General features: G+C 35.6%; 1 protein-coding gene across 2 annotated transcripts in view; it reads right to left on the bottom strand.

Annotated features, from left to right (window-relative positions):
* The window catches only part of Olfm3 (olfactomedin 3), a 221,288-nt gene that overhangs the window by 4,501 nt on the left and 191,264 nt on the right, over positions 1-25,523 (bottom strand). For both annotated transcript variants that reach the window (XM_028856300.2, XM_028856299.2), the window contains exons 3-4: positions 24,949-25,104; positions 19,503-19,722 (exon numbers count right to left, since the gene is read on the bottom strand). In XM_028856300.2, coding sequence (XP_028712133.1) covers positions 19,503-19,722; positions 24,949-25,104 — 376 coding nt within the window. The remainder of the gene's footprint in view (positions 1-19,502; positions 19,723-24,948; positions 25,105-25,523) is intronic.

Below are 25,523 nucleotides of genomic sequence, written 5' to 3'. Positions count from 1 at the left end.
CTCTCAAAGGAGCCATGGCTTGTTATTTCAATGCTCTAAGTGTAAATATAATACTATAGAAGAATGGTTTATAGGAACTGAAAAAAATAAAGGGGAAAAGTCATTATCATTATATCAATCAGTCCCTGCTTATTCTAAATAAAAATGTTGGAAGCATGGTTACTTTCTTTTCTTTTCTTTTTTTTTTTAATTTCAAGACTTTGTTTTCATTGAAAGACATTCTTTTTTTAATTGGAAGTAATTTTTTCTCTCATACAGTACATCCCAACCACAGTTTCCCTGCCCTCAGTCTTCCCAGTTCCCTCCAGCTCCCTTCTTAAGATCCATTCCCTCTCTATTTCCCTTCAGAAAACGTCAGCCCTCCAAGTCAAATAGGACAAAACAAGCTGCAATAAGACAAGTTGAAAGTCCTCATATGGAGGCTGGACAAGGCAACCTAACAGGAGGAAAAGAGTCCCAAGAGCAGGCAAAAATGTCAGAGATGCACCTGCTCCTACTGTTAGAAGTCATGCTAGCTTGATTTCCAACTGCCTGCATCTCTCCCCCTTCCTTATGTTTTATGGTTATTGACAGTACATAAGCTAGACGGAACTCTAAAGTTGATTTTTAAGTTAATTTTTCCGTTGAAATACATCCTTATACAACACAACAGTGAAAATCCCATCACAGACTCCTTGAAAGGCATAGAGTTTTGAAGGACCCAATATATAGATAAAAGGGCTTGATAGAGCAACCATGAGCATGCAAAGAACAAAACCTTAAAAATCTCATGTTTTCAGACTCCAAGAGAACATGTAATGAAAATTTCAGTAACCCAATGTATAAGGAACAACATGAATTTCATGAAAAATATATGTATATATACATACCAAATACATATACTAATATTTATATTGATATATGTAGTCATTCTGACTGTGGATAGGTCTTTAGAATAGCTGGTTTTTCATAAATGCCAGGACCAAAACCAAAAGGCAAATATTTTTTGTGGATTTTTAAATAACAGAATTTAGAAGTAATTTATCTTACACATTTCAATAAACAATCTGCCTATAAATATTTATCTTTGGTCTGAACAAAGAAACAACTTTCCTATTTATTTTTTCCTTTTATTTTTGAGGTCTTAATTCATATTTTTCTATTTTCCTCTGGCTAGTGTAAAAATTGGTAAATGTCTAGTTCATTGCTGCTGGTGCCTATGTCTTGGGCAAAAAAGAAGAAATGCTTAAGGCAAATCATAGACAAAAGCAATCTGGCTTGGATCTTATTTTGATTCATATTTCTCTCTATATGTCCCTCAGAAGAACAATTTGTAATTGGTAGGACACCAAGCTACCTAATTAGGAAGATGAATCATGGGGACATGTTTTGCTTTGTTATTGCAACCCTAACTACACATTCTGTAATCCCTAACTTTTTAGGACACCTGAACTGGAGTCATGTTCCACTTTCTTTGAAAGGAATTACATGTGATCTCACCTTTGTTTTAGTTTATCATTTTACAGATTCTCGAGCCCCAGTTTATCAAGACTGGGCAAGTGATTCATGAGAATCAATATATAGGTATATGCATGCCATATACCTGTATATCTATCTATCTATCTATCTATCTATCTATCTATCTATCTATCTATCTATCTATCTATCTATCTATCTATCTATCTATCTATCTATCTATCTATCTATCTATCATCTATCTACCTATCTATCTACATATCTCTCTCAATCTAGTTACATCTATATGTAGCTTGGGTTAAGACTACTTGAAATATGGCAGTTCAAATTGTTATCAACACATGAAAACCTATGAGCAAATTAGTCTCCATTTGAATTAGAGAAATGTTGAAGTATTTTAAATGAACCTAGTTGAGTAGATGATATGACTATATGGTATGTGAAAGTGATGTTTAATGATGCCACACATAAACATTTATAAGTCAACAGATGAAAAGACCATGAAAAATACCAGTGTACATAGATTGAAATAAAAATATATCCCCCTCTCCAATTAAATCATAGAACAATGTATGTGTTTTTTCCCCTGAAAGATGAAAAAAAGTAATTCTGGCCTGAAACAATGGACTAATATCTGCTTTTATTCCCTCTATTTTCTGATTTCAATAAAATTACAGTGGAGTATAACAATAAAAATATTTTTTAAATCCCAAAGACAAGGGAAATAGTACAAAGAAGTACTTGTAGATATCTTTCAATAAGTTCCTTAAAGGAATAGAAGATGGAGAGTGGTTATGGAAGATTTGGAATGAGATGTGTCAGCTTGGGCAGAGTAGGTCATGGCTGAAGAAGGAGGTGCATTATCATTACCTTGAAAAAGTGAAATATGGACTCAAAAAATATGGAGAGAGAAGATTTGGAGTGTTCCAGTGAACTGAAAGCATGGGCACTACTGGAAGAAGGTTAAGGGCAATTAATTGCATTTTCTCCCCTAGATGTAGGGCTCCAAAACAGGTCAACACAACTGCAAAACCTTGTGTTAGCTTCCCTAAGATATTCAAAGTGGATGTAAATTTTGGAGGTTCGGCACAGTCTCGGCCTGCTTAATGATACAGTCTCCTGTATCTATTAAGCATGGAAAAAGTGCCAAGCTCTGTGTAAATACTCAAAGTGGCCAAGGGAATTGTTACTCCAAATTTTAAAGTTAGTAGATAATACAGGTAGTTTTAAAATTGCAATGAAAAACAATAAGCTGTTAAAGACGGTGTTCTGATAAAAGAGAATGCAGAGAGTAGATGAGACCCTTTCCCCTCTAGACATGTTTGTACTAAGCATTTGGACAGTGAGAGAAAAGCATAACAAATCCATTAGGAAATGAAAACTATGATTACATTATACAAAAACAGGTAGAAGATTAAGAATATTTTCCCCAAACTGAAAAATGATAACACTGAAAAAGGGCGAGGAGGAATGAGACATAATATATTGGTTCCAGTATTTAAATAAGATTTCTAGAATAAGAAGAAATACAAAAAGAATACAGGAACTTATTCAATTTTTGTACAGTACCTGTAACAAAATTACTATGAAATATAAGATTGTTAAGAACAAAGTAAAGTTTAAACCTTTCAAGGCATTTAAGCTGCTTACATGTAAACAAGTGAGAATTAGATTGGAATTGAGCTTTTTAGCACCCTACTAGATACTGAAATGCAATATGGACCCAGGTCTTTGAATTGAAGAACAAAAATCCACGTAAGACAATGGAGGATCTTTTCAGATGTGCAACATTCCAGAACTCTATGTTCTGTACCATTTTCTGAAGAAATTACTTGAAGATACATTACAGTGAACAAGTTATTAACTCAACAGAGGAAGAAGTGGGACAAGGAAAACAATGACTTCTTGTATGATGAGAACTGTGCAGGAGACATTGAGAAATCTTCCAGAATAGACAGCTGTAAGAGAAGGACTTGCAATATCTTTGTGGAAATATAAATTAATGTAGCCATCATGAAAATGATACAGATGTTTACCGATATAGGTATGTTTAACCTGATTTAAATATCACATATATGCATATATACATATATATCCTTATATGTATCTATATATATGTATAAGGAAACATCATGTTACCACTATGCTCAATATGAAGATTTTAATACCAGTTAAACTAATTTTTTTTTAAAAAAATAGGGATAGGCAGATTTGATCTTTACATAGACTTGTATTAAAAATAAGATTTATTTGTTTTATGTCTGGGGGTGTTTGTCTGCATGTATGTGTGTGCACCACATGTGAAGTATCCACAGAAGCCAGATCAGGACATTGGATCCCCAAGAACTGGAGTTACAGTTGGTTATGAGCCAGCATTGAGTGTTGAGAACTGAATCTCTGTTCTCTGTAACAGTAATAAGTATTTTAAAATGCTGGGGCTTCTCTCCAGCATAAGACTGAGACCTTTGAAGAAAATCTGAATAAGTGAAGACAATGACTTAATTTTTAACTTTTTGAGACTGTGTCATACTGTGTAGCTCAGGCTGGCCTGGAATTCACTATGTAGATCAGGCTAGCCTTGAGCATGCAGAGATTCCCATATCCTCTTTCTCCCCAATACTGGGATTAATGGTAAACACTATCTCATCTGGTTTACTGATACATATTAAAGGATATTTCATTGAATGGCACAGATATTATGATACTAGATTCATAGAGGAAGAAATTATGTCTACGTCCATCACTTAGCTTCCAGGAAACAGTATAACATTATCATAATATTGTTAACATTTACATTTAACTTAAAACTAATCAGCTCATAATCAAATTACCAAAAATTTGACTGGTACTCTACTCTCTGATTATAGAAAAGACAAAATTTATCTAGAGATAGCAGAAAAAGATAAAGTTCATATTGTTAAGAAATACAATTGTGAGAATAGAAGGAGTATAGAAGAGTGACTGTCTCTGTTTTAAAAAGCTATAATTATAAAATATTTCCTCAATGAAATTGAAAAATCTGTGTTTTGAAGCCACAAGTAGTTTGATTTTGGTCAATATTCATGAGTTGTCATAAAAGCATACAAGGTAGAAACATGAACAAAAGTAACGCAAGCAGAAGATGTTATCTAAATTTTCAGCTAACAGAGTAGGAAGTCATTCAACAATATAAATGGTTGATTTTTAAAAGTAGAAAATAAATGTATTATTCACAGCACCGGTTTAACCAATACTATGTCCAAAAACTAAGCTGTTAAATGGGTTAAACTCTGGGGAAAGGAACTAAAAGTGACTGTTGTTTTCCATTCCAAGCCCTTTAAAAATTTTAAGCATATTATTTTTGCCATATGTGTGTAATATTTAAATTATGTTTTAAAATGTTAAAGGGGGTGTAAAAGCCTCATAGCCACTAAATTTGAAAAGCTAAAAAAATTGCATTTATATATTGCCTGTTGAAAGATGATTTCCAGGTTTTACATGCCATACATAGCTAAGAATTGGACAGAAATGGGAGAGTGTCACAGATAGAAGAAATGAAACTTGTGAATAGCCTGCATTTTATTATTCTGAGTGTGAGGCTTAGACCAAAATTGAATGTTTTAAACTCCCAGTTCCATTTTACAGTTTACTTAGCAAGTTCTGTGTCTTTACCTCTTTAAACTTCAAAATATGGGAATACTATGATTATAATATTTATTCATATATTTTCTATAACAACAAATGTAATCATTTTTAAAATATGAAAAATGGGAAGGGAGAAGATACAGAAGGAGAGGGAGGGACACAGAAGAAAATGTCTGATATTCCAAAGAGAGGGAGAAGCTAAATCACACTGAGGTTGTTTCAAAACCTTAAGGAGGAGAGGGTGTCTGAACTGTCCTTCTGTAGTCAGGTGGGTGACTACCCTAATTGTCACCATAGAACCTATTTCCAGTGACTGATGGAAGCAGATGCAGAGACCCACAGCCAAGCACTTAGCCATGCTCCTGGAGTTCAGATGAAGAGAAGAAGGAGAGATTATAGGAGCAAGTGGGGTCAAGATCACAATGGGGGAACTACAGAGAGTTGACCGGAGCTAGTGGGAGCTCACAGACTGACAGCTGGGGAGCCTGTGTGGGACTGAATTAGGCCCTCCAAATGTGGGTGACAGTTGTGTGGCTTGATCTGTTTGTGGGGCCCCTGGCAATGGAACCTGGACTTATCCTGAGCATATGAACTGGCTTCTTAGAGCCCATTCTCTGTGGTGGGACGCCTTGCTCAGCCTTGATGCAAGGGGGAGGGACTTGGTCCTGCCCCAACTTAGTATGCCAGCCTGTGTTGACTCCCAAGGGGGCTTTATTCCCTATGAGGAAAGGATGGGGGGTTTGGGGGGCGAGCAGGATCAGGGGAGGGAGGGAAAACTGTGGTTGGTATGTAAACTTAAAAAAATTCAAATAAATAAAAGAAAATAAACAAACAAATAAATAAAAATAAAAAAGGAAAAGAAACACTCTAAGGCATATTGTCAACAAATTAATATTTCATTGCAAGTCATAAACATTTTCAGATAGACTATTAAATTTATTATTAGCATTATATATATGCCATAATACTTGTTTAATATATCTTTTATTTAAGCATTGTTTTAGAAAATATAGTACTACTCTCTTAGACTTTAACTTTGTTAATCTCTTATAACCATATAGATATGAATTATATATTTATATATTATCTTTCTGAAATATGTTAACTATTAATTTGGAATTATATTGATTTACTATATTTGCATATATATATTCAATTATGTTTATTTTCACAAACACTTCAGTTTATTCAAATGTTAAATATTTTCCTATTTTATTCTTTCAAAGCCTGGCATTAAACTGTATCAGTACTCCATGAACATTATGTCTTATTTTTTCTCCAGTGACCGTGTTGTCTGCAATATATATTGTTATTCCTATTGGTTTATGTTTGTGATAACTAATAACAGTTTAATAAATGTTCATAACTAAAAGAAGCCTTAAGGATTCATATTATTTTATATTAACTAAATTTACATATAATATACCTAAGTGTATGTGCATATACACACAAGTAGTGTAAATAAAGCTATGCCACATCTAACAAACACTTAGCACCAGGTGTGGAACCCACAATTTGAGATGCTGGTCAGGAGTGTCCAAGAGTCTCCCCAAAGAATGCAGCATATTGTTATTTTTCTTTGTTGCCTTTTATAGATTTAAGGTAAGTTCCTATTGCTGCAGGTACCATGTAATTTGACCACATGATTAGGAATATTTGGGCTGAATAAGACCCCAAAACGTCTTCCCAGAGGACTACTTTTTAACAGTATCAGAAGTGCTACGCAAACTGCTGATAGAAGCAATCAGTTGTCCTATCAAGCTGATACCCACAAATCACAACAATGACTAGTATGGTAAGATATTCCTAAATATGCATATCTTGTTGGTCACCAACAGCTCTCTAATTCAATTCAGAGCCTACTCAACAGGAAAAGAATCATACCTGATACTAGAAATCTAGTCAAGACTGGGTGTGTGTGTGTGTGAAGTTATAAATTTTATAGTAGAATTTATTACTGCTGCTTTACTAGACCACCTTAATTGCTAGTTGCTTTCAAAAATACTTCTTCTGACACCCACAGGTAAGTGCCCCTTTCACTGTTCATCAACGCAGCATCTTTTGGCAGCATAAAGAGACCATTACAGAAAACTACAACTGATTAAAATCCAAAGAACAACTGATTGTGGGGTCCACAACCCCAATACTTGTATTATAAAATTTCTGCACCTAGGGCTCAAGGAGCATCATGAGACAGCATGGAAAGATGTAAGAGCCAGAGGATCAGGATGTCTGCTGTGAGATTGTGTTTTCTAGAAAGAATAAAGAAATTACATCCATGTTAACATTATCAACATGGCTGCCTAAGCAAGACTTGAACAATGAAAACACAAACAGATGTGGGAGGAGAAATCTCATGGGACTCCACAAATAACTACAGACAACTAATGGCTACTGAGAAAGGGACAATTAGTCTTCCCCAGAATGGGTGCCCTGATTGGATATGCAATGTCAAATGGTCTGTGCTGAAATCGCATGCATACAAGCAACACTAAATGGACTCAGCTGGTTGCATTTGTATATTTATGAACACACACACACACACACACACACACACACACACACACACATATATATATATATATATATATATATATATATATATATAAAATAAGTCATGAATTTGAAAGGAAGTAAGCAGGGGTAACATGAAAGGGTTGGGAGGGATGGGACATTAGAAGGTTTAGAGGGAGGAAGGAGAAAAGGAGAAATGATAGAATTATATTTTAGCTAACATTTAAAAATCATAAAGAAGATAAGTTGATTAGAGTTATATTTCTAATGAATTATTACAATGTAGCCTGCACATGGTTCTTTAGAAATGTATTTCTCACAAGTTCTCACTCTCTACTCCTGAACATATCTTTTAAGAGAAATTATATTGTCTGTTTGATCACTTCTTGGCCTTTTGCTAAGAGCAAATGTAGAATCTGTTCATCATTTTAATAAATTGTTTGAGGAATATTCATTTGACGTAACATAAGGAAATTAAATTAATTTTGAAAATTTTGTAACTGTAAAGTTTCTTAGACATTTTGATTATATACATATTATTTTCAGTATGTGCAGATGATAGTGTGGAGCTATGCCTTCAAACAAAGATATTTTAAATCTATTCTTTGACCATGGAAGATCCCACAGACACTCATGAAACTTGTTCTTTGCTTTCTGGTTCCTCCCTGGGTTATTGTTTCTCCATCATGGACCTGCATGTTCAACATCTACTCACTTTTTCCTATCTTTCTAGTGACTCACAATGTGTGATGTTTGACACTGTTTTCCCTTTCTTGACCCCAATCCATCAGAATTTTTCATCTGGAGGTATGTTTTGTGAGTAACCTAGTTTCTTAGTATTAATCTATGAGGCACACTTGAAGTAAAGTATAGCTGAATGTTCATGTGTCTCTAACTCTGTTAATCTTAAATAAGTGCATGCATTTAAAAATTTAGACTCCACCTAGGTAGGTAGGGAGACTTCTAGTTTAAAATCTGAGATATAATTAACAAGACGTAACCTACTGGCTCATAAATTGAAGGGGAAATTACTTAAGGTTTTAGTTTAATTAGCATATTAGCCATTAAGTGGTGTAAACATGTAGAAGGCCAGCTGGGGAAAGGTAGTGTTTTAAAATGGTGTGTAGGGGGCTATAGGTTAAGGATACCAATAGGATTTGGGTCTGGATTGTATCCTTACTCTTTTAGAACCCTGAGCAACTGTAAGTAACAGTAGTAATCAAATATCTTTCACAATGCAGTTGAAAAGAGTAAATAAGAAGCACATGCTGGGTATTTAAAATACTATTCAGTACACAGATAGATACTTTAGATGTATGAACTATTGTATGTGTTCCTGCTACAGATCTAATACTGATAGAAAAAGAGTCCATATCATTAAAGTTTTAAAACCAATGTGAACATTTTGTTTTATTTTTCTTTTGTAGATATGATCTAAAATCACAGAAGTTTAAAAGAGAACATTAGAAAATCAATATAGCTGTGAACTACAATTTAAAAAGAAAACTCTATCTACTTGATGGATAATAAATTGCAGAGAGCATGAAGAGTAAGGAAAAATATTCCCTATGAGTTACCACATTGTTTCGGTGAGGGATATAAAGCAACGATTGAGACAAAGGAAATTGGCCTTTTTTGGATGTCTGATTTAAGGGTAAAGTTGATAGGAACAAACTTTAGTTTAGATTTGAAGATGAAAAACCAAACTAAATTAAGAATGTTTTAGTGTAACATGAAAATATGTGACTTGCTCAGTTGAGCAGACTTTAGTACCATCTACTCAGATAAAGTGACAGAGAAGGAGAAGAAGAAGAGGGAAAAAACATCAGGATTCCAGTGGAGGTAATTTTAAGCTGTGCATGATTATACATAGTATCTGTGGAGAAAGTATATACATGAAGGAAGCAGATGCCCCTGTGAGAAATAGCTTTGACAATTGTGAGTATGGTGATAATAGTGAATGTCCAAGAATGTATTTGCTTCATGTGGGATATACACAATGAAAGCATGCTCTGTAGAACTCTATAAGTAAGCATGTAGGGTGCCCATCAGAGGAGTTCTGGAAGAGCCTATCAATAAGATGGAAAAATGTATAGTGTTATGAACTCCCCGTTATGGGAGTAGTTTTTTCTTACAGACGTCTTGCCTTCAGAAACTGAACTTTGGCCCAATCTTGTAACTGAGTTAATAATATGCCTTGAGAGTTTTAAAACTGTTTAGTCAATCTGTTTTCCTAGTATGTATCCAGCCTGTTCAAATTGTCTTTAATAAATTAATATAAACAAACTTACTATGTCTAGGACTTCACATTCATCAGTTTTCAAGCTAAGCTAAATGTATAGCTGAAGTCTTATATTAAGTACTCCTCCATGCCCCGGCCCGGAATTGTGTGTGTGTGTGTGTGTGTGTGTGTGTGTGTGTGTGTGTGTGTGTGTGTGTTCTGTGCTATTCATTTGCTGAAAGCAGCCATGAAGTTGAAAGCAACCTAGAAAAGAAATAAAAACTATAAATGCTTAAAATGCATTTGGATATGGTTTGGTAACACCTACTTGCAGTTTTGAGTGCTTTTTTTGAGTCAGTAAAGTAAAAACTTTCCCTATAAATGTTGCTAAAATGATTTAAACAAGAGATTTCTCATCCCATTCCTATGCCATACTTTCTATACTGTTCATTCAGTATAGGGCAAAGCCCCCTTGTTAGGGACAGATGGAAGACCAATGGAAAGAGGAGAAGAATTCAAACTTGGGTTCACTATTTGTCTAAATTATCCCAAGAGGATGAATCTTTTTCTTTAAGAAGGCACCACTAGCCGGGCGGTGGTGGCGCACGCCTTTAATCCCAGCACTCGGGAGGCAGAGCCAGGCGGATCTCTGTGAGTTCGAGGCCAGCCTGGGCTACCAAGTGAGCTCCAGGAAAGGCGCAAAGCTACACAGAGAAACCCTGTCTCGAAAAACCCAAAAAAAAAAAAAAAAAAAAAAAAAAAAGAAGGCACCACTAGACCAAGCAAAAAGTTCTTCAGAATACTAGTACTATCCTATGGAGAATACCATCCTGATGGCTAACAAGACACTTTCAAAGAAATATCAAAAGTAATTAGTGGAAAGAAATCATTAATGATCATAAAACTTATGTAGAAAATGATGGATCATAACTTGGATGGGTGTTAATTTGAAAAACACTATAAACCAAATGGCAGCCACATATGTTCCTTTTTAGGAAAAAGAAGGAAGGACAGAGTGGCAGGGAAACATGAAGTCACAAGAATTATGTTTCTGTCGCTATTTAGTAAAGTCAGATGTTTATCTAGGGGCCATGTGGCAGATAGGGAGTAGTGGATATTGTAAAAGATTATAATGAAGTAAATGAAGTCCACAAGTAGATAATCGAATTTTCTTAGTATTTATGAGTAATCATGTCTTCACTTACCTTTAATGTATATGTGGATTAATTGAAACCAAATAAAGATATAAAGCCTCTCCCTATGTACTTAGGACACCAAGGTACACAGTATCAAGTCTGGTCTCTTATACAGGTCACCTGCTTAAATCATTATATAATGGCAGATAATGCACTTACTTTCTGGAATGGACTTTCTTAATTTCTAAAATTGAAGTTCTAATGTTTGACATTTTGTTATTTTAGGGGTCAAGAGGGCATTGACTTTATTGTGGATCAAGAAGCTTTTATATATAGATGAGGAGAATGTGGTATCCGTGGTCATGAACCATCCAACAAACAAAAAAATAAGTAAATAAGTTACCACTGTGGCCATGCGATTGTCCCCATCATGCTGTTAGCATCAGATAGATATCCCCAGGAAGCTAACAACAATGAAAAACTCTTTGTGTTGATTTCTTTCCAGGAGAAATTTCCTTTAAATTGGTCATTGATTTCCTAAGTGAAAATTTATCTTGTCAAATGAAATCAGTAGAATTTAATCAGCACATATTTATGAAACTGGCTGCTTTCCCAATTAAAGTTTTGTCGGCTTTGGTATCAAGAAAACATAGGCACCTTCACATACTAAAGGAACAGAAACATTAAAAAACCAACCAAACAATAACTCTCATTTTTGTTTCGTGACTTCTGCAAACTAGCTTTTGTGCAAATGAATCACCATCTTTCTTATTTTACTCTCAATTTCCAGAGGAAAAAGGAAGCTAGTCAGGAAAGATAATTTCCCCAAATGACAGTGAGACAAATGTCCCCACAAAGGTGCATGGCAACAAAAGAGGGGTGAAGTCTTGCCTCACTGATTTCCCCTGCTGATCTCCTCTGTCTTCAGCGAGACCCATGAAAGCATCAGCACTGATAACATTCTGCATAGTCAGAAAATATACTGATTAGGTTATTGAGGAAAGTGGCCATTATATTTCTCTGATGACTTTTATGCATTCCTTTTCTATCGTCAGTTACCACCCATCATTAACAATCATTAGTTGAGGAAAAGGTACCATTTAGGATGCAGCATGAAGAATTTGTTTGGATCATTGATACATAATACACATCTGCCCTCTTTTCTTATTTCTTTAGCATATGAATCTGCTTTATTATAGCTTAGTCTATTAGCTTCTAGCTTTGAGTCCTTAGGCCAAACCCATTCATATAATTTAGATAGGGCAGGGAATATATCTATGGACAGAAAATTATGTCTTTCTTATTAAGGCCAATGGAGAACTCCTGTAATAAGAAATATGTATGATTTGATTTTACAGTCTATTAAAACTCCTACAAAATTTATATCTATCATACTTTGGGAGCCCCATAAAGTCTATTTATATTATTTAAATTTTATCTTTATGTCTAGTCTTGTCAATTATGCTGCTAGGGGACAAGATTGAGATATCAACTCTGAGCTTTTGTTGGGTATAACAGCAATTACATGTGTGTCTAATAACTCATATTTTCTCAGGAAACACAATTTTACTTTCTTAGTCATATAAGAAATTACCTCAACTCTTCCATTTATGTGTTCTAATATAAACTTGAATTAGGAATATATATTAAAGGGAAAAGCCATTTAAACTTAAAACTAAATGGACAATACTGTAATGAAATTCCTGATAATTTAGAAATTTATGTTTTCTTCTGGGAATATAGTTGTTTCCTTAAGAGATTTAGATATAGTTATACTTTAAGAGCATATAAACATATTGAAGATTAATGATAGTCAATGAATAGTAAAGATGATTGATTAGAGAAAATCATGTCTAAAGTAATTTCAGCCCAAAAGTTCTAGAAGAAATTGCCTCAAATGTATGGAGTGAGGAGACTGTATCATTTTATGATATACCTTAAAACTTTAGGTGTGTGTGTGTGTGTGGCATAGTCTAGCAAATGATTTCAAATGATTTACTAGGGATTATTTCAATTTAATCTAGAGACATATTCTCAAAAATAGCCCACCGATTTCTGATTAAAATCTCAATTTTCCACACCAGGGAGCCAGAGTTTATATTTTATATATTATAGATTTTGGTGTCTATTACATATTTTCCAATGAAATACTGAACTTGCCATTGTGGAAAGAACAGAAGTCAATAACAACACAATACAAAAACAGATGAGAACTAATGTTATGCTTTTGTATCTGCCTCTCCTTAAAAGCTTTCTGACTTGGGAAAGACACATACATACCACACACACACACACACACACACACACACACACACACACACACACTGCACACATGTATGCACACGCACACACACACATGACGCATGCACTCATGTATACACATTATACACACACATTTGTTACATTAGTGGAAAGCAAATTATTTTAAAAATAAAATTCTCTCTTCAAGCATTTGTAGAAACTGGTTTTCTTACTGTGTTTGAGATATGTCATGAATGTCTCCAAATACAAAGCAAACCAAGGGTAGTCCTTTCTATGCATGAACAGCATCCTCCCAGACCCCTGCCAGATAAAGGTACACACACACACACACACACACACACACACACACACACCACAAATCAATGAATTTTCTCTTTTAAATGTATGGATAAGCTAAGTACCCTGGGGGAGAGAAGAAAGGGTTGAGGGAACCATGCCATGGGAATGCATACTCTTGCAGGTGCAATCAAGTAAAGCTGCTCAAAAGAGCTGGTGTCTTGTGTGCAGAATTAAGAGTGTTAGGGTTTCATCAGTTAAGTAGGAAGAGTGTTTCAGGGGAAAATAAAGAAATTCAATGCCTGGGAGGGTTAAAATGTACAATAGAGGGGGAAATGAAAGATGAGAATGGTCAAAGCTTGGGACAGAAGAAGGGTGCATGCTGAGGTCTTAGAAGAGGAGGGGAATTGTGTAGTATCCATGTCACTGACATACAACATGCAGAAGTGTCTGGATTCAGTTTTCAAGGTAAATGCCTCACATATAACTGTAACATGCCCCAATTTGTGCTTGGAAAAAATTAGAATAAATACAGAGAGCAATGGAGAAGGTCTGTCTTCAGTTAATCCAAGTGGTAAGAGGGGTACTCATTGCAGATTCCAACTGAAACATGGTGAAAGATGTTCCAGACTTGGGTGGTGAAAAATGAGGATGCAGAGAGTAACAGTTTTGAGAAAAGTGTAAAGGAGGAGTAAGAAGATGTGGTGACTGTGTGGGAGACATGAGCTCCAGGGGCTAATGAAGAAATCATTGTCTTTCACACTTCCTTCTGGGCCACAACAATAGGATGGGTGGATGGTAGTTACAATTATTAAATTATATTTCCTTAGCTACCTAAACAATGTCTCTAATGTGAAAAGTAGTTTTACAAAAGGGGTAAATATAAATAAGTACCTGCGTTGGGCATATATTTAAATGTATGTACACAGTTAACAAACTTATCCTTTCAACGACTATTTCATTACGTGATATGTGGAAAATGCCATTGCTTCCTTGAACATGATGTTCTTTCTCCTGTAATTTATGTTAAAAATAAATAGTAAAGTTGTTTTAGGGCAAAAAAAGATATATGTGGGAAAGAAATTTGATTTTAAATTAAGAAGGACTTAGGCTTAAAGTTGTTATAACCTTTATAATCTATGGAAGTTTATTGATTTTTTTTGAGTTTCCTTAAGTCATGTGTAGCACAGAGTTCTTTGAGGGATTAAAACAAATATGTAAAGCAGCTGGCATACTGCCTTTCAAGCAATAGGCATCCAATCTTGTGGCAATTACCTATTTATGTGCTTGCTAGTCTTGCTGAAAGATGAGCTTGTTTCCCTCAGGGAGATGGTCTTTTACACTTCTTGGCTCTTCAAATACCCAACAAAGTGCCAGCACATATCATGGGGTCAAAAATATTTTCTGAGTATACAAACATATCTAAAGGCACATAGAAAATTTAGTTTCCATTGTAAGAAACAAATTTTCCATAAAATATAGTAAGACAGGTCTCATCACCTTGACCTCAAATGGCTGTTTAAGATGTATTCCCCTGTTTCACTAGAGGGCACCAAATCATTGCCCTAAAAATAGAAGCAGCAAGAGGGAATAGGGTGGGGTAGGGTAGGGTAGGGATGGGGGCAAGCCTCGTTATAATCTCCATCAAATATCTGCTGGTGATCTCAGGGGGTGTGTAAGAGTTTTAACCACGCTTTCTCAGGCAAGTTTTCACAAGCATATAATTATATTCTGCATGTCGTGAAATCTGATACGATTTAATTAAGCGCAGGGGACTTTATTCTATTCAGTCTCTCAGAGGAGAACGTGGAATACTTTTGAAAAAGCATCATTGTACTTCACTCAGGCCACAAGGGTGCATTGCTGTGGGAGTTTTGTCTGGTTTCTGCTCACTGCAAACCTTTAATTTTTCTATTGAAATAAACAGAATATTGCCTTGGTACCCTGCAGGCCTTGTGATTCCCTGGGGGCCTTGTTTATTGTTCGGGAGGGTCCTTAAGGGCAGGGAAGCTGGTTTAATTTTCAATCTTTAGATTTATGTGCTGTGCCCTCTAACATTTTACTTAAAACTAACTCCACTGGGGGGAAAAATTGAGGGAAATACACTCAAAATTGTTGGGATTTTATTCTCACTTCCCAGTTCATTTCTACCCTCTGCTAATCAGCTGTGTGCTGAGAGACTTCTGTCAAGAGTGAGGACTCTAGTCATGAATGAGCCTTCTTACTCATTAGACTAGATTGCAGTCCCCTCTCGCTGTCTGTCTCTGTCTCTCTGTCTCTGTCTCTGTCTCTGTCTCTCTCTCTCTCTCTCTGTGTGTGTGTGTGTGTGTCTGTTTCTGAGCATTGTAGCTAGTTGATTTTTGATTCTTTGAAATGTTGACCCCATAATAAGTTCTCCTCTATTCTTTGTGATAATGGTCCTGTTGATAATTAAGTACTGTCTTTCCTCCCTCCAAAGATTCTATGGTCTGATGCTTTAATATTCTGGTGCTTGGAAGATAACAATGATTATGGAGTTGAAAGGATTCTCAGAGATGAATTCATCCAACTTGTACCAATACCAAGATATGTAGATACTAAGTCAAATATATTTCAATCAAACCCTGACCCAGTGACACCTTGAAATTTCATGCTTTAGTTTCTGTTTCTCTGTACACACCGAGAGAAACACACACACACAACACACACACACACACACACACACACACACACACACACACACACACAATGATATCCATTTTTATCCATCTATCATCTACCCATGTATGCAACTACCATGTATCTATATGTCTATTTCTCTATCTCTGTGTATCTATCTATCTATCTATCTATCTATCTATCTATCTATCTATCATCTATCTATCTTTTATTTATTTATTATCTATCATCTATCATCTGTCATATATATTCACCTTCCATCTACAATTTAGATTCTCTATTTAAAACTTCTCTGTTCAGTGATGCTCACTAAGTGGCTAATTGATCTAAGTAGTGGGAAGAACAAAAATCACTTTTTTTTTTTTTAGACAAAACCCACTGGTCATTATGCTAAGTGACTAGGAGACAATGATTTCAGATAACTGAAAAGAGTTCATGAAATAGTACAACTACAGCCTACTCTTTATTTTCATGGGTTTCATATTTTCAACTTCAACCAACCAGGAATAAAAAATATTTGGAAAACTATTTCATCGGTAGTAAGCATGTACAGACTAATTTTCTTGTCATTTTTATCTAAACCATATTTACTCTACATTTGGACTGGATTAGGTTTTATAAGGAATCCAGGAATTACATAAAACATATGAGATGGCATTCATTGGTATTGTTAAGTACCATACTGTTGTATACAAAGGGATTTAACAACTGTAAATTTGGGTATTTGTGAGGCTCTGAACCAGTTTCTCACAGTTACTAAGGTACTGCTGAGTTTTCAGCTACATCTCAGTTAAAGCAATGAGCAAATATCTTATTAAGAGAAATGAGTACAGATGTTATTGTTTGATACTTTTAATCTATTGACTGTTAGAGTACTTGTATCAGAGTAGTTAAATTCAACATATAAATAGTTCTGGGTTTGAGTCCCAGGACTGAAAACTAAATAAATGAACACATGTAAAAGAAAAGAAACATTAGTTAGTGAAACTTATTTGTTGCATTCTTTCAGACCTTGTGGTATATGAAGGAAATGATAAAATGATTCATGATAGTAAATAGCATATATATGATATATGATTATATATGTAACCATATTATATATATCAGATATAATTACTATATTATATCAAGTCTTTATGTCTAAGGACACAATGGAAAAAGTGTACATATTTCAAAAGTAATGCAAAAAGGAGGAACTTTTGACCACATAGACTAACATTATTTCACTTAACTATAATTGCCAGTATTGGAAGAAGATGAGTGTAGTGAGCTATACATGGATTGGTTTTTAAAAATAGAATCCACAATTACTCAGTTGTAGTAGGCTATTTTTATCTACCTAGCTATTTCAGTAATATCAGAGAGTGCACAGTGAACCAATTCCTAAAATTGAGTGAATCATGATTTCTGTGTTAATTGCTCAAAAACACAATTGACATACTTCAAGATGCAAAGCTTTATTAACTCAATGTGTCACCCAGACTATTCTTGGGGGAATGGATGAAATTGGGGAATCCAGCACTAGAGAAGTAAGGAAGGCTGAACTAAAAGGGATCATGAACTATGGACTAGATGCTAAGATGCAAGGATGTCTAAGAAAGCTTGAGCAGAACAAAATAATTCAGATGTATACCAGAAAACCCCCTTTCCAATTATGTGGACAAGATGGCTAGGGATATGAGTCACGAAGTTGGCATAGTTGATTGTTGATTGGTTACAGATAGTGAAGAATGGGAATTAGTTACATAGGAGTCAATATTAAAGGATTGAAGCAATAAAATGACTCCTAATAGCATTCTGCTGTAGATCAGTGCCTTGCTCAGCCATCACCAGAGAAGATTCCTCTTGCATTAGATGGAAACTAGCACAGAGACCCACAACTGGACAATATGCAAAGAGTGAGAGAGACTGGATTTTTCAGTCCTAAATGGGATCTGCATCAAAATCTTCCCTTCAGGGCTCAAGGAGCTGTGTGGAAGAGGAGGCAGAAAGATTGTAAGAACCAGAGTTAATGGATGACTCCCAGGAAATAGTGTGTTCAAGGCACAACAGGACTGATAAACGTATAATTTCATAGAGACTGTGGCAGTGTGCACAGAATATGCATGGGTTCAAGCCAGATGGGGTCCCAGCACTGAGAGGGGGAAGTGGACATGGGCTCTCACCCCTAACCAAGAAGCTGTCTAAATTTGTTATCTACTTGCAAAAGAAAAAAACCTTCTCCATTGCAGTCTTACTGGGTATATAAACCACACTTTGGATAGATTCCATGCCCAGGAGTAGATGATAAACACAAAACCAACCCAGTGATATTTTTTTGCAGACTTTTTTTTATAACATGTAGCATTATTTGGTCATTTTATTTTCTGGTCTTATTGGTCTTTTGCTTATATATTTTGGTTTCTAGTTTTGTGGGTTTGTGTATGTTTCTTGGATCTCTGTGTTTTATTTGTTTTTTAAAGAGAGAGAAAGAAATGGCATATGGTTGAATGAGCAGGGAGGAGTTGAGAGATGAGAAAAGTGTGTTCACAATATTTAGCAACCATAATTTTCAACTAAAAGAGATGAAGATTTCTATGCATTTTTTGTGTAGCCTTTGGATTCACTTTATTTCTTGTGAATTAATCTTGTGTGATTTTCTTTGGAAATTGGTATGACTATAGTGGAGCCCTGATATGGGAATTCCTCAATTGTTTCTTTATTTTGGTGATTGTGGTAACTTTCACATAATGGAACATTTTTGCTCTTTTTTAATCATTTGAATTACATTTTAAATGGTGTCCAAAATGGTTTTTGTAACAATTCAGATTTTATTTAAACATTTACATGGATGCACTGAAGAGTGCCTTGCTACAAATAATCTATTTAAAGCGCGCTACCCCTCTTGTCTTTTGACTATTCCAGAACAGATTTTTATTTTGTAGTTTTGTAGTCTTTGAATTTATGTCCTGATCATTTCACATACTGTTAACAACTAAAACAAACAAACAAACAAACACCCAAAACCCAGAAAAACAAAACAGAACAACAAAAAAATGGAAGAAAGCTTTTCCTTCCCCAGCCAAGCAAATATGGCCATCTCATGTTTAGAAAAAGGAGCTTTCTATCCAGTACTGTAGTTAACACAGCTGCTTATATTCAGCAGACTAGTTATCTGAAGTCATAGAGCCTTGACATTGCAAAATCTTAAACTAGGGTTCTCAGCCATGCTTAATTGATTAAGGGACACTTGGTCCAGTAACTCTGTCCTGACTCAGTATCACTAAGTCCTGCACTCTAAATTCCTTCAGTGTGAGGACTCAGTCTTCCTGGAAACTGAATCTCATGACTTTAGCAACTGAATGATCTCTACTCACTTAGCTTTTTCATGCAGTCCCGCAGCCTGGTTTCCAAACTGAGGACCCGTTGGTGCAGCTCTTCATAGTCATAGGCACCGATTTCCTCCTGAATCCCAGTGAGGACTGAGGACAGGTTCCGAATTTCCTCCTTGAACTGTGTGATGAGCTTTGCGTCTGTTTTGTACTGCTCCAAAACTGGGATCAGGGGCAGTAGCTCATCCATTTTCTCTTTCAATTCCTGTGGAAAGCAGCAGAATGTTTCCATGAGTCATTTAAAACAGAAAAAAAGCATCGATGTTCATTGCATATGACATGAGAAGGAGCTCATTGAAACAGCTTCAGAGTTCTTCATTGAGTTATTTTTCTTTTGGTTGAAGTTAGGTAGGCTTTGATAATGCAAGTGGTTGTTAGTAATAAATTTGCCTATCTCAGCTTATTAACACAGTGATCTCTCTTTAAGAAGATACATGCTTCAATATAAAATAAATCGATCCTTATCATAATTAGAAAAGCCTTCCTGTCATAGCAATTATGGCCTTTTGTATTATCTTACTTTCTGCTAGTTTTTATGAAGTAAGTAATACCTCATCTAGTTTGGAAACAGAGACATGATCCCCTTTTCCAATGATGTAATGAATGGTGATAATGGAAAGAGATCAAATATTCTATGGGAAGCTAGTGAAAATGAATTATCCAACCATTGAATATCCATGCCATAGAATTGCATAATGAAAAATTTTCGATTCTAGATCAGCCTTTTCCTTGAACTTAAGCCTGTTTCTAGCTACGGTCATGTACTTCTTTGTCTTTACTTGTGCTCAGGTGTTCCTTACCCTTTAGAATATCCATCTTAGGACAACTTCATCAGACAGTAAGTTCAACGACATGATAAATCATACTAAACTTCCCAAAGGTTGAGGAGATATATACTGCTGTTTCCATTTTGAATTATTAGCCACCTTCTGTCTCCATTTGTCTTATAGCATAGATACTTTAGGTGTCATTACAGAAGGCAGAATTGCTTACCCACCCATGTAGTGAATTAACTCCTTCAGGGAAGAAGGTACACAGATAATATTTAACAGTTGGGCCAGCTACACAGAGCTGTTCAACACTTAAACACTAATTTTTGTCAAGATATCAAGCAGTGTATGTTGTCAGTCAGTGTCCTCCATTCCTAGTCATCATAGGATTGGGCCACAACTACACCTTTACCTGCAACTTCTGCACTTGCCACCCATACTTCTTCCCCTTTAACGTGGTAGCTGTGGACAACAAAAGTATTGCAGGAGCTTGACTCAACTCTGAATTTATTGCAGATGATATAATCTGTTGAAGGAGTTCCAAGCTTAGGATCATTTAAGAATAACCCCTAGGTGCTGTCAGAAGCCATACTGTACAATTATTTAAGGAACAGAGAATTGCGTTTTTAAATTAAACTTCAAAAACTTTATTACTATAAATACATTCGAGTAGCAGAAGCTCCTGTTGTTGCCCTGATTCATGGGTTTGTGTTTCTTGTGGGGAGATTTTTATGTATCCTATAAATCTGGAAATCTTTGAATGTGTCTCCATGTACACGTTGAATTGGAGGGATAAAGAATCTTAGTAATGAGAAAGATTCATAACTATTGCAGTCAAAAGGCAGAACTGCAGAGTGTTGCACATTTTAGGTCTCATTTTGAAATAAGCCTATTAGTTTAAGGATCTTTTGGTACCCCTAAAGGGAGACACAATTGTTTCATTAGAATTTTAACGATAAGAGCTCTGCTCATACCATTTGCTGCAAATTATAACAACAGCCACAGTGAAAGCTTTTTCCTTCTACCAGTGGATGTATTCAAAGGAGCAATCTGACATCAAAGTTTTGGAAGTATTTTTTCAGTGAAGAATTACATTTTTTTTTTTATTTTTTCAAAAATTGTTGCAGCTGTGGGCACGCTTTAATCCAGCATAGGAGCAGAGCAGTATCTGTAGTTCAAGCACTCTACAATGAGTCAGAAAGCAAATACGCAAAAATGTTCGAAAAAAAAAAAATTGTTAGACTTTGGGCAATCAATTTTAAAACTTTAGACATTTAATAGAGGGATATATATATATATATATATATATATATATATATATTATAAAATAAAATTATACTACCATAGATCTGGCTTTGCTAATACCTTCTGGAATTTTACTTTCTACTGTGTAGCTCTGGCAATAATCATAATATCTTACCAACAACAATTGATCTTATTATGATGGCTAGCTTAGCTTTCCTCTTGAAAGATCATAGAAGAAAAAGTTGACAGTGTTTGTCATGAGATGAAAATTTTGCAGCAGAAGAGAGATTTTTATCTAGTAATTTTTAGCTTAAGCTTGGTTTTAGAATGTTCTACTTCTAGCCTATGTTATCTCTGTAGCTAGAGGGAAATGTGATACATGATGCAACTCAGTGAAGAAATGAGTTTCACAATCATGTGTTGAACCTCTAATTATTACTTTGATTTGAGTGCAGTGGGATGTGCTCATCAATGTGGGGATGTGGGCATGAGTATTGGTGTGCATATTGTATGTGTATATGTGTATATATGTATGTATGTAGGCATGTGTGAGTATGCATGTTTGTGGTTGTATATGTATGTACAGTGTGTGTGTGTGTGTGTGTGTGTGTGTGTGTGTGTGTGTATGCATGTGTGTATGTACACATCACTGTGGAGGCCAGAGGTTGGTTTCAAGTGTCTTCCTCAGTCACGTTCTGCTTATGTTTTTTACTAAGATAGGTTCTCTCAATGGATCCAGGAGCTCACCTAATAGGTTAAATTAGCTAGCTAACAAGCTTTAAGATATGTCTATTTTTAATTTCCAATGCTGAGGATACAGGTGTGCATCCCCCTAACCCTGCATGTAGCTAGAGTTTTCCTGCCTTGCCCACAGTCAGGGCAAATGTTTGTCACCTGCCAGTCCCACAGCTGCTCAGACCTGACCAAGTAAACACAGAGACTTATATTGCTTACAAACTGTATGGCCATGGCAGGCTTATTGCTAACTGTTCTTATATCTTAAATTAATTAATTTCCATAAATCTATACCTTGCCACGTGGCTCATGGCTTACCGGCGTCTTCACATGCTTTTTGTCATGGAGGTGGCAGCTGGCAGTGACTCCCTCCACCTTCCTGTTCTTTCTTTTCTCCTCTCTGTTAGTCCCACCTATACTTCCTGCCTAGCCACTGGCCAATCAGTGTCTTATTTATTGACCAATCAGAGCATTTGACATACAGACAATCCCACAGTACCTGCCACCTTTTCACGGATGCTAGGGATCTGAAATCAAGTCCTTATTCTCATATTGCAAGTAATTCACCAACTGAGCCAAGTCTGCAGTCCCTATTGGTCTAATTTTAATTCAGAGAACTAGTTTATCAGTTCAGATCTACAGGTCTGGAGATAGGCCTTGTCAACTTGAATCTTCAGTCAGATGCTAGAAAATTTACTCATAGTTTGTGTTTTAATTCATCTGCTAGGGTTAAAAACAGCAAAATAATGCTTGCCTCACAGGATTGGTGTGATGATTGAATCAGTAAGTATACTAAAGTGCTCTGAACTTTGTTGTGAATATGTATGTTCAGAAAAATGGTTATTGTTGTGATTACTGATATTTAGATTTAGGCATTTCCAACATATCTTTGGATTATGTGAACTGTGAAAATCAAAACCATAATCACATGATACTTCCTGAAAATTCAATAACATCATCACTTTTGCTAAGCAAAAAACCTTTACAAATATTTTTTGATTCACTCAGCTTTCTTTCTTTGTTTCCTGCATCTACATTCCTAGTCCTGTTGACCCAGGGAAGATTTCATGGTTCCTTGGTTCTACCCAGTCTTCAGTACTTTGTATCCTGACATACAACATGAGCTCCTGCTCTGTTGCTGCTGCCCTTTCTGGAATCTTTTCTCTCTTCCACCTCAATATTTATAACCTCCTACTTTGTTAACAACACAGCTCTAGTTCACATTGTTACTTGTCCATCTGCTCTCTAATTCTGAGCATTGAAAATGGACACTGGAACCTTGAGTTTCCAGATCCTCTCTGGAATTCAGTGTCTGGGGAAAGGAGGTCATACCCAGCACGGTTTTCTTGAACACTGTCAAATCTCTAAATCTTCAGTAGATCTTCAGTGAACAAATGAGCAGCTCTTCTCCCTGTGCTCTCAAATGATGCTCATTCATCACTGGAGCCCAGTCTAGTTCCCTATTACCTGTCTTTCATGGGAGGAGCTTGTGCTTCATTCCTCCAAGAAAGGCCTGACCCTTCCTCACAGAGTGTATGTGCCCAGTGAAATCTTGTTGACATGGATTCCTGATCTCAAAACTTATCTTTCTTTCTGTTTACCATTTTCCCACATTTTTTCCCTGTTAATCCAGTTCAAAGTTTTATTTCCTATAATCTTCAAGTGCATTGTGTCTTCTAGGACTTGCTCTAATTCTTTTTCCCCCACTTCTGGTTTTGTTTAAGTCTCTCTTCAGCTCAAATTATGTAATTTAACCACTTCAACCTTCTCTCTTTTCAATATCCTCAACTTTCATATCTTCTTTTTCTTTGTTTCAAACTGATTATGTATTGATGTCTGTCATCTAAACCTTTGTCCTTAATTTCTCGAGGCTACAGGGAAAATTCCAAAACATGATGATTTTTACCACTTTAAAATGTACCTGGCAAGGATCCTGTTTGTAACTAACTCTATATGTCTTCAGTATGCTAAAAATCCTTGACCACAAACTTGAATACAAGTCATTCCTTTTACACTAGGACTGAACCTCAATGTCTAATTGACAGAGTGGGGGAAAAGATGCTACATATGAACAACCTTGATCTTTTTGAAAACTCTGCACTATGCTTTTTTAAGGCAGATAAATTATTTTAATAGTGGCTCAAGTATCATTATCAGAAGTTTTTTAAACAAGTGACTTTGTGCTATATCATTAATAAAGTCTGCATAGCATGTTTAACATACTTTTTCCATTTCTAGTTTCTAGACAGTTGGCATTAAACCACTTGCAATCTTTAAAAAGGAACTTGTTTGTATAAACTTAGAAAACCATCCCTTTAAACATCCTTTTATCAATGGCATAATTGTTTCCTTTAATAATTTATAATTTGAAAAAGCTTTGATGACTTAATTATTAACATTCCTGGGGATATCACTTTGTCCAAGATGGTAAATTACCTGTTAATACACACTCAGAAACTCCACATACCTCAGGGTTGGGAGGCACTTTCTTTTTCTTTTAATAGTAGTTTTCTGTGTGTTCCTAGCCACTAATGGTCATTTTTTACTGACAAGACTATTGACTCCCCAGTGAGTCCTTAACTTTGTATACATGCATGGGCTAAGGCATAGTGATTTCTAGCTGAGTGACATGCTAGCTGCCTACTACGTGGAATTGACAAGACTGCAGGATTCACACCTACCTGAAAATGCTTGGTCATTAGTGTCTTCCGATCATCTTCAATCTGCCGAAACTTGGCCTTCAGCCCTTTCATTTGGGTTTCCATTTTTAAGACATACTGGAAATCTCTCTGAGTTCTCAAGTTTAAGACTTCTATAGACTGGGACATATTCTGTACCTGTCAAATGAAGCCATTGGTTGTATATTATTCTCTGTTTGTGGATACATGCAATCTCTACTAAAGTATCACAATATTATTAGCATGAAGAACAGAAGTACTAAATCTATGAATGCATGTCTGCTTGTCACATTTTCAAGATTATTTTCAATAAGCATTCAAAAAATCCAGCCAATGGAAATTGTACCTATGCATGTTATAAAAACTGGACATACATCATTAGAAATGGCCCAAAAAACAAGAAGATAGTAGACTAGAAAAAAATTAAAATTAGTTTCATTCCAAGGCCTCATAAGGTTATAATGCCCCAAGGTGATGCATGTTGAGATAAAATGTGTTTGTAAATGCTATTTCTTACATCTGAAATGTCAGAGGGATTTTGCAACAGTGTATGGTGCTGTGGGATGTTTTTCTGTACG

This window comes from Peromyscus leucopus, chromosome 6, assembly GCF_004664715.2.
Source record: "Peromyscus leucopus breed LL Stock chromosome 6, UCI_PerLeu_2.1, whole genome shotgun sequence".
In the NCBI taxonomy this organism is placed as follows: Eukaryota; Metazoa; Chordata; class Mammalia; order Rodentia; family Cricetidae; genus Peromyscus; species Peromyscus leucopus.
The sequence above is the reverse complement of the archived record's forward strand: the minus strand, read 5'-3'. Positions and strand labels throughout refer to the sequence as shown.